Below are 10,549 nucleotides of genomic sequence, written 5' to 3'. Positions count from 1 at the left end.
AAAAAACTAGTTGACATGACAGATGTTGTCCCGTCTTAACTATTAATTTGCAGCATGTATTCTGTCAATCACTGACAGTTATTTAAAACATGGACAGTTATAAAATTAATATTTTTGATAAGTTTTCTTAAATTTTCTCCAAGGAAAATAGAGATTCATTTTTATATATATAGATATAAATAGAAATAAGTCAAATACTCTATTATGATATTTTTTCCAGACCTACCCTTGTGGTTCCCTATCAACCCTCTCAACAACCATACTTAGTGACACAACACACATAATATACATAAACGAATCAGTACCAAAAGCGGACTCCGAATGCAGCGACCGTTTAGACTTCACTCCATTAATAACTGAAAAAGAAATAAAGCCAGAATATGATATCAAAAAGAGCAATCGTTGGGCACAAGAGAAACAAATACAAAACAAAAAACCCAAGTTTAAAATTGTGAATGATTGCAATGAAATCTTTAAAAGGATTACTTTAAGTGAAAAGGATCTGTCCTCATTCATAGATGGCGTTAGTGGGTTTAATAACTGTAAATCTAAGTATAAGTGTAACAGTTGTGAGTTAACATTTAAAGATAAAAAAATGCTGGTGAATCATACAATGGAGTATCACAAAGTAAGATATAAGGATAGTATAGTATATTTCTTATCTACTGCTTATCAGGTTAAAAGTACGCATATAAATTCTGATCATAGCTAGAACGGATATTAAAAAAAATGCTATCAACTTTTTTTTATTACATGGGTGTGGCATAGTATATTTTTTATCTACTGCTTCTCAGGTTAAAAGTCTCATATAAAATATGAGATAATTCTCATATAATATATTATCATAGCTAGAAGTAATAGAGAAAAAACTTTTTTTTTTAAATACAGGAATGTCAATGTCCCCTACTGCACCTGATGGTAAGTGGAGTGGGGTCCAAAAGAATGTCGAGTGATAAAGCATGATTACTTTTCGAGAAATGACACAATTATGCCTTATGTGGGTCACTATGGCAGGTTTTAACACCTTGTATATGGTCGCTGTCCGGACGGATATAAAATACCACCAGTAACCTTATGAAGAGAGGCGGCCTTCGGGGGAGGGGAACCCGGTAACCGCCCGGGGCCTCGCGCTTAGAGAGGCCTCGCGCGGCGCCTCGCAGGACTTATTTTCACGTTCTTACCGACGAAACTGCTAAAACAGGGGAACGTTTTTTTTTACTCTATCCGGGGCCTCGCGTCTGTTTCTTTTTGCTTTCGCCTGGGACCTAGCGTCGTTTAGGGCCGCCACTGCTTATGAAATACTTACCTTCAGGTGTAAAAAAAAATATTTCCTTCCAGAACACAAACAAATATATCTGCGACATATGCAATTCAACATTTGTTAATAAGCGCCATCTGTCGACGCACGTGCGTGAACATTACAACATTTACGAATGTACCCTCTGCGCGCACAGATGCGGAAGTAAGGAAAGAAGCCGCCATTTCAAAAACGATCATAGGACTGTGTTTCAGTGTTTGAAATGCAAATTGATGTTTTGGTAAGTTTATACTTTTATTTCATATCAAGGGAAAGCAGGAGCGCTACTAGTACACCTACTTTTCGTCATGTTGTAATCTAATGATATAACTGGCTTTTGCACGCGGCTTCGCCCGCATAAAAGAGTTCTCCCGGGACAGAAAGTAGCCTACGTCCCTCCCAAAGTTTCAACATATCTCCATACAAAATTTCATCAAAATCCGCAGGGTATCTTGACTTTATTGCGATCAAACTTCTTAGCTTATAATAGTATTGATTTATGCCAAGAAAACTTCATTCTATCTACTCTAAAAATTTACATCCACATGTTTCACAAGTTACATGTACCCATTACTCCAACATTATTTATATTGTTACAGCCGTCGCCGTGAATTTTTCAAGCATTTCAAACAGTGGCATGAGAATTTTATCTGTGATCACTGCGGGATCAGTTTCAAAATGAGATACTGCATTAAGGACCATATTAGGTGAGCGTCGCCTTTCAGTATATCAAACTTATGCGGCTACTTTTGGAAAGATGTGGGCAAATCGATTCTGGCAGTGGCGAAAGGTGAAGTTTTCCAAAAGGAACCCGACATATATAGGTACTACCAGTATATAAAACTTATGCGGATACCATTTCAAAAGATGTGGGCGTATCATAGGAGTCTGGCAGTGGTGAATAATGAAATTTATCAAAAGGGAACCCGACATTATATAGGTACCAATATGCATGAATGAGGCTTGCATATCGTTCTAAAGATAATTAGATTCTACAATACTTTGTAATTCAAGGTGTTGGTGTTTCTACTGTTTGTCGGTCGTATCGCGTACCATCAGGCGAACGGCAAGCTCGTCTCGTCATTCAAAGCAATAAAAAATACCATAAATTTTACATAAAGGAAGCCAGCAGGAATCGGATTATATGGACCCTTCGTCACTGGAGTCTGGAGAGTTTGAGGTCTGAATTACTAAATATAATGCAGAGTACCGTCTCCCATTCTCCACCCCCTCGACCTTTAAGGATTTCGGCAGTATTTAAACGAAGCTAATTACCTATAGCAGACTAAACCCGCTGAGAATAGTCACCTTACTCATTATTAACCTTATCTTTTCTAGAAAACAACACTCCACCTTTGAATGTAAGCCGTGTAATAAAACCTTCGCGCGATACAACGGTCTGTGGCTTCATAATAAGCTTCGGCACGCGCCGCCCGGACAGACGGCGTACTGCGTAGAGTGCGACAAAAGATACGTAGATATATACAGATACAGATGGCATCTCGCGAACAGCGCTCGACACAAACCTAGGAAGAGGTTGAGGTGAGATACTCAATTTGTAGTCTTTTTTATAGTATGTAATTAGGTATTGTATGTATTTGTAGTCTTGCTTGTTTTGTAGTCATATTTATGATACTCATTTTGTAGTCTTTTTTATAGTATGTTATTAGGTACTGTATTATTATTAGTATGTTATTAGGTAATATTACACAAGCTATAGAAAGAATGTAAGATAGTAATAAATAGTAAGGTGTGAGTGGGCAAGCTGATTATCACTATCTAAAGTCAATAATATTCATTGCTGAATTTGTTTCCTATACATACGACGCGATTTACCAATGCGTAACCATCTGCCGCTTTATTATACCAAACTGGAGTTGACATGTCATAAATAAAGCGTATTTAAGAAAGAATATCGTTTATTATATTACAACTAGCCGCCGACATGATGTTATCCATCGGTGTTCTATGGTAGATTGACTGAGACGTAATCATGTTGCAATTTGGAGGTGGAACTCGCAGCAGCCGAATCTCCAGCCCATGCTAACGACCACTAGATCAAGGAAGCGAAATACACATTGAGGTGACGCATGAATATTACTTTAAATATAAATAGACAACCGAAATATTTCCAGGATCCCCTGCCCAGGCTGTGATAAAGTGTTCTCAAAGAATATTTACATGAAGGATCACTACAATTTGGTGCATTTGAAGTATTACAAATATAGATGCGAAGAGTGTGACAAGGTGAGAGTTTTTAGAAAGAGTTAAACAGTTTTCTTTTATGTCAGTCAAAATTAGGTGTACAGTTTCAACTCTCCCCACCTATTAAGGTATAAAACTCGAAACAATTTTGGGAAGGAGAGAAGGAGGGGTATATAACTCATGATTGAGTGTGCGGTTTCTTAAATTTAAATCCGACGTGTGAACTAAACAGTTTAGTATACTTAAACTAGGTGTTGTTCGCGGCTTCGCCCGCTACAATTCTCTACAACAGAAAGACGTCACCGCCAACTATTTAATTATGATGAAAAAACCCATTATTTCCTGTAGAAGCAAATTACTTGGATAAAAAGTTCCCTATGTGATGATCCCGGACATGGTTTACCTGTTAGCAAATTTCATCCAAGTCCGTTATTTTTTTTACGTTTATTAATATCCTAAAACATATTAAACCGTATTAACAATACCCAAAATAAGCGAAATTTGCTATATTTTCTTAAATAATGATTTTCAATTTTTAACTGTAGTCATTACACTACAAATTGAGTAAATTATTACAGAATTTTATAAGGAACGCTGATCTGCTGAAACACAAAAAGCGTGTGCACGAGGGCATACTGCCGCCAAAGAACAAGATCTGTGATGTGTGTGGGCGAGGGTTTACGGTGCGTATCTTTATCAGAATCTAGTTTTATCATCGTCGATATTCTTGATGCGTAGTTGAACCGACTGAGTAGTTCCCGATGCTGTGACTATTGACTCGATGAAGATGTATAGAAGCATTGGCATCTAATTTGTAGGATACTAAAGGTGTTAAAAATTGTCATTTATCAAAAGGCATATACACAGTTCTATGTATAATTTTCATATATAAAAGTATAGATGACAGTACAATACAACAATATTTATTGTCACATTAGCAAAAGTACTAGTAAAAGAAGCCATTCATAAATTACATGACACGTTAAGAGCGCGTGACGGGTCAATGAAGTGAGAAATTATGTGACCTACCTCACAACTGTCACCACATAGGCCAAGGTTGGGGAGAGAAGTCAAAAATTGATGAAATTTGTGTAACGTAATATAAAAATGGCTCCAAAGTTCTACGTCATTCGTGAAAAAAATGTTTATCATTACTGGTGTCTAAAATACGATAATGTGTTTGTATAATATCATCTCCTGATGGCTGGAATACAACAGTATTTTAAACGATGTCTCTTTCAGACAAACAAGATTCTAACAAACCACATCCGAACGCATACGGGTGAGCGTCCTTACGTGTGCACTACTTGCCCGGCTAAGTTCGCCCAGCACACGGCGCTCGTATCGCACATACGGGCAGTGCACGACAAACGTGAACAATGAAGACTACAAATTGAGTAACAGACTACATGAAGAGTTATACAAAAAAAAAAAATAAGGAATCTGTATTTTGCATTGAAGATAAGTTGAGTTAAAATCAAATTAAGCACGAATATTGAAAACTACAAGTTGAATAACAGACTACATGTAGAGTGAAAGAAAAAATAATAATACAGTACAGATAAGGAATCTGTATTTTGCATTGAAGACATGTTAGTTAAAATCAAAATAAGCGTGAATATTGAAGACTAAAAATTGAGTCAGAGACTACATGTATAGCAATTTTAAAATGGTATCTATATTTAGTATTAAAGACCACATATTGAGTTTAGATCTGAATTTAGAATTACATAATTAATTGACTGAATTAGTTTTTATAGTGATTTTGTCTGCTATTCAAACAAGCCATGAATAACATTTATTATTTATTTTTATTTAATTATCATTTTACAACATATTTTTATGTTCTACAAAGTATAATTTATTTAATTTTTAATGTTAAGATTAATTCACAACATAGAAAAATGAATTTGTTTCTGTATCCAAAAATATTTATTTTTATTTCGTAAGTCTTTATTTTTATATTCAGAGGTATTAAAAAAGACTACAAATTGAGTTGAAAAGTACACAGCATTAATGGCATAATATAGTAAGACTACAAGAATCTGTACTGTAGCCTAATATAACTAATGGATTCAGCAGACGTTGCCCTGAACAAACCACAGTTTAATTAAACTACTGTTCTTTTAAGAAACAACAGCGCCATCATTGGTTCTAAAATTATCCTATGATTCAAGCTACCCTTCGATTTTTAAAAATCACTTGGTACCAACCATGTCCTGATAATTAGGAACACAGCAAAAAGTATTCATTCAAATTTTATATTGGCAACACTGGTAAAATAATTTGTATGTCAACATTGTTATAGTCCTGCCAAAATGTAAGAAATGTACACCTCGCTCGCATTATCGTACGGTTTTACTATTACAATTCTCCAAGAATATAACAAGCTAGTCGAGTTTTCAAGTGATGTTTTGGCATACATAATATGGCAATTGATTTTTGACATAATATATGCTTTACAAACGAATGGTGTTTCTTTTTAAATCCTCCTGTACAAGTATAGAGAATAATCGAAAGGTTCAATACAGCCGGTGTAGTGTTGCATACGCTGTACGCCTGGCCTATTGAGGTCTTTATTTCGAACCCGAGACTAATGGAATAGTGTCTGCTCATAAGTCGAAAGTTTCTATATCTACTTGCATTTTACATATTTTAAATACGACAGAAATTTTAAATTTTGTATAATTTTAAAATGTACGCCCCTTGACCATGAAGGTTGCAAAGTAACAAAATAAATAAATCAAGCAACATATAAAAAACTGCGATATAAGTAATTTGTCTTATTTTAATGTCTATTCCTCAGAACAATGCTTGTTCTTATTCTGAGGTCTATTCGCTCTCTGAGATTCGCTCTTAGACTTTCAGTCAAAGAGAATTATAATATATATGGAAACTTTCAGTTTTCAGTACCGATTCAGAAAATGAAAATTCTGATTACTTACAATTCTTTTTGACTATCGATTGGTGCTGCAAGAGAATGACAAAAACAAATACTTAGTAAATACTCAATAGAAGAATAAAAATTCTATTCTTTTATTCTTTGCTTTGTTGATAAAGAATTCATAAAATATATATTTTTGAAATTCTTATTATCTTGTCAAAGTGGATGTATAATTCCAGTTCCTTTGCCCAAAAACCGTAAACAAAAAAGTCTATGGAAAACAAATGGCGATTGTATTCACTTATTTGTTTTCTATTGTGTATTTTTACGTAAATAAATATATTTTTACCCGAAACATCATTGACAAACGTTATAATAGGATAAATTAGTGATTTTACTTAAAAGTATAAGCATACAGTGGGATAAAATGAATATACATGTGTACGAAGTTCCATTAGTTGGTACTTTACCAATTGCTGTGCAGCAACAGCCTCCGCCGCCACCACAGCCACAGCAGCCTCCAGAGCCGCAAAACCACCTTAGCGAGCTAAGCCACAACCCGCCTCCCGAACAGCCTCCAGCTCCAGACGAAATAAAACCCAAATTAGAGAAGAAAAAAAAAGAAGCCATCGACGGACAAGCGCGCGAGATAATTTTTAAAGTTATAAAGTTCTTTGAGAGCGAAAAACAGAACAGAGGCTATGCGTTTCCCGTGGAGAATGTAGTAAAGCGTGCGTGCGCTGCAACAGGGCTATCAGAAAGCACTATAAAGAGGATTAAACGGGACGGTTTGCGCGCAGAGGCGACTCAAACGAAAATGACCGGACCAAAGAAAAAACGAGTGCGAAAGACTAAGGTACAACTAGACTACTTCCAGTTATGCGCATTGCGAGGTATTGTGAACAGTTATTCGGTACGTAAAGAGGTGCCGACGCTCGGTAAAATTTTGGCGGCGGCAAAGCTTGAACTAAATTACCGAGGCGGGAAAGAGTCTTTGCGGTTAATATTGTTGAATAAGTTGGGTATTAAGTTTAAGAAGTGCGAGAAGAAGAATAAAAAGCCGCCGGAGCCTCCACAGCCGCAGGTACAACACATACAAAATGTGATGCCTCATCACCAGATGCAGCCAATGAAACCTATAGAGAACCAGTGCGTGTACACAACCATGATGCCGCAAGTACCGCCTGTTAGTTACTAGATCTGTACGGAGGCTTGGGATGTCTGACCGCTAACAGCAAACAATGTAATTTCTTTTTTATTACAAAAGTCAATTGTTTTGAGGTTCCGTATATAGGAAATGTTTGGTAAAAACTACTTAAAAAGGTTGTTGTTGTGGACAAACATACATGTAGAATTAACATGCTATATTGACTAACACCTGAGTAAGTTTTTTTTTATTTAAGTCTGAAGTATGATTCCCATTTTATCAGGGCGAAGTGGTAAGTATAAATATAGATTTTTTTTTATCTCAAAATTTATATTCTTTAAACTTGCTGGCAAGTTAATAGGTGATGATTTTTTATTTTATTTATGTAAGGAAAACTTACACAGGAATAGTGTTTCAACAATAGGTTAAAATTGATGTGCTTATTACATGCTACCAATGAATTAATAAAAAAATGCATTACAGAATATCCCCCTTATTCATAGACGTTATTTATCTAAGCTCTATATTTGCTGTGATAACAAGTATGTTTCTGAGTGCTGACGGCATGGCAGCCTTTGCAGTGCATAGACATAGCGCCGTTGTGATTGGCTAATATTGAGATACAACTTGAATCTAGTTGGCTGTCAGCTAAACAAAGCTGAACAAACAGCAAGCTGTCAGATAAACAAAGCTGATCAAACAGCTAGCTGTCAGATAAACAAAGCTGAGAAACAGACTTGTTATCACAGCAATGCTCCGACATTAGATAAATAATGTCTATGAATAAGGGGGTATGAAGATATTCACAAATTAAAAATATATGCAAAAAAAACAATAACAATATTACTACCATTTATATACCACAAAGTGTTACAATAAGATCAACTTGAAAGGCATTATATCTAAGCAATATATATTGAAAAGTTATATACATATTAGGACTTGACGGAGTTATCTGCATTTTACCAAGTTCAAACAATTCATTCTAAATAAATCATTAAACCTCTATGACAAATTTATTATTAGACTTTATTTTTATACATTGTTCTATGTTGAGGGCTTCTTTTTCCACACTTAGCCCGGAGCAAGTCTGGCTCTTGTGTGTGATATGCTTGCTATAGGTATAGCTAGCCCAACTCCTTCCAAAAGCTAGGATAGTGTTATACATTGTTAAGAATTTTGTAATTAAAATCAAAAGTTTATATCGCATTATTAAAAAATTTACTGATTATCGCTTAGTGATTGCCTTTCAAGCGTCAATATAAATTATGTTAATTACTTTATCATTCTTCATGGACACCATGAGGTAAAAACATTGGGATTGGGTTATATAAGGAAACACCCCACTACTTTTCTTAATCGCTTACAGTGTGCGTGAGCATAAGTGAACTCACACTACAATGGGTAGCGTTAAAGCTGAGGCTTGGATCTGTTCTTTTACCCTAAAACAACTACGCTCAAAATGTGGTGGGGTGGGTTTCCATGGAAGATGTGATCATTTTTTTCAAAATGATGTATTTAATTAACCAAACTTACTATTATGTTATGCGTTGTTATTGCTCAAGACAGTTATATTATTACAAAATCATGTTATCAGGCAGCTGAAGTTTTAGAGAAATAGTATTAGACATTATTAAGCAATAATCTTCAAATTTTTGTTTATATTTTACCAGACGTGTTTCTTCTACTTGTATTGAGCTATATAGTTGCAACGATTTTGGCAATATATTAATATCGAAAATAATGAACATTCATATAGATGGAACCGTTGATCAGTATTATATAATTGAATTAAAATTAGTTTTCAAATTTTATTACTGTTTTTTGGGTTTTAATATTCTCCCAGTGTTATGAAAAATTTTAACCTTCATGGGCTCGGAGTGGACTGAGATGTCTGAAAAGTCAAATTACCAATATCTACCTGCATTTATAAAAGCTACAAAGTCGTTGAAAATACTGGAGAAAATTAAAGTACAAAAAGCCACGATAAAGTAAACTTTTATTTCGATAACAAATTATTTTATTAATATCAGATTGTTTTTTCAAAAATTGCTTTGCTGTTACATAAGTGTCGGTCTTACATTTAAAAGAGAATCCCAAGCCTTAAAACAACAAAATTACGAAATGTTAATCAACAGATTATATGAATTGGTGATAATGGAGACATAGGGCGTTCTTAATCAAGCCAGGACCATGTTTTTTTTTTATATATGGTGTATTTGTCAGTTGTAAGCAGAGATAGTCTAGTTTGGTGTGGAACGGACTGTTAAGACAAATACTAGATCCAAAACCCAAACACATTTCTGACTTTTCTAAAATGATGTGTCATCTTTGTGAATTATAGCTTACTTTAACGGTGAAGGAAAATATCTTGAGGAAACCTGCGTACTTGTGAAGTTCTCTATAGGAATTTTGAGGGTGTGTGAAATCCACTAATCTGCACTATAGCGTGGTGAACTAAGGCCTAATCCATCTGATAGAAGAGATCCGTGCTGTAGGACAGTACTTATATAATACAGGGCTGATATTATATTTTATTTGTCAGTTACAGTAATAGTCCAAGCCCATTCCTGAAAGTAATTTTTTTTAACCCTTAAATCCACATTGTTACGTATCTTCAATAACATCCATTTAAACCACCTATATCTTTTCAAAAGTTTAACCATTTTTAAGGATTAATAACATAAATTCATTGCAACAGAATGTAATTTTTTTTATTGCCAATTAACGCTTAACCGCATAACATTAATCAGATTGTCATAATTATGTCAACTCTCTCGTCAGTCGACATTCTATTGGACTCCACTCCACTTACTGTCAGGTGCAGAGGGAACATTTAGCCGTGTCTGTAGAGAAAAAAAAATGTTAACTATGATAAATAGATATAAAAAAATATTTTTTTATTATTGGAAATGGCTGGTGAATAAAAATCTTTTGAAATGAACTTTCTTATCAACGGAATATAGTCTATTTCTAGCCCAATGTCTCCATTGTGATCGTACTAAACACTATACTG

At 34.7% G+C, this 10,549-nt stretch overlaps 2 protein-coding genes across 6 annotated transcripts in view; both read left to right on the top strand.

Moving 5' to 3' along the window:
• LOC115449780 (zinc finger protein 595) overlaps window positions 1-5,972 on the top strand; it is a 7,364-nt gene extending 1,392 nt beyond the window's left edge. For 3 of the 5 annotated variants that reach the window (XM_030177670.2, XM_037443652.1, XM_037443685.1), the window contains 7 exons: window positions 221-628; window positions 1,339-1,538; window positions 1,897-2,004; window positions 2,636-2,839; window positions 3,433-3,544; window positions 4,081-4,185; window positions 4,745-5,972. In XM_030177670.2, coding sequence (XP_030033530.2) covers window positions 221-628; window positions 1,339-1,538; window positions 1,897-2,004; window positions 2,636-2,839; window positions 3,433-3,544; window positions 4,081-4,185; window positions 4,745-4,885 — 1,278 coding nt within the window. In that variant the 3' untranslated portion in view covers window positions 4,886-5,972. The remainder of the gene's footprint in view (window positions 1-220; window positions 629-1,338; window positions 1,539-1,896; window positions 2,005-2,635; window positions 2,840-3,432; window positions 3,545-4,080; window positions 4,186-4,744) is intronic. The other 2 variants (XM_030177671.2, XM_030177675.2) reach the window with 2 other exon arrangements.
• Window positions 5,973-6,648: 676 nt separating this feature from the next.
• On the top strand, window positions 6,649-9,650 carry LOC115449781. Its single transcript, XM_030177676.2, has one exon. The coding sequence runs from the start codon at window positions 6,814-6,816 to the stop codon at window positions 7,582-7,584; it is 771 nt and encodes a 256-aa protein (XP_030033536.1). The 5' UTR covers window positions 6,649-6,813; the 3' UTR covers window positions 7,585-9,650.
• Window positions 9,651-10,549: the final 899 nt, after the last annotated feature.

The sequence above is a fragment of the Manduca sexta genome, chromosome 1 (genome assembly GCF_014839805.1).
Source record: "Manduca sexta isolate Smith_Timp_Sample1 chromosome 1, JHU_Msex_v1.0, whole genome shotgun sequence".
NCBI classification, from domain to species: Eukaryota; Metazoa; Arthropoda; class Insecta; order Lepidoptera; family Sphingidae; genus Manduca; species Manduca sexta.
This window is presented reverse-complemented; position numbering and strand designations above follow the sequence as displayed.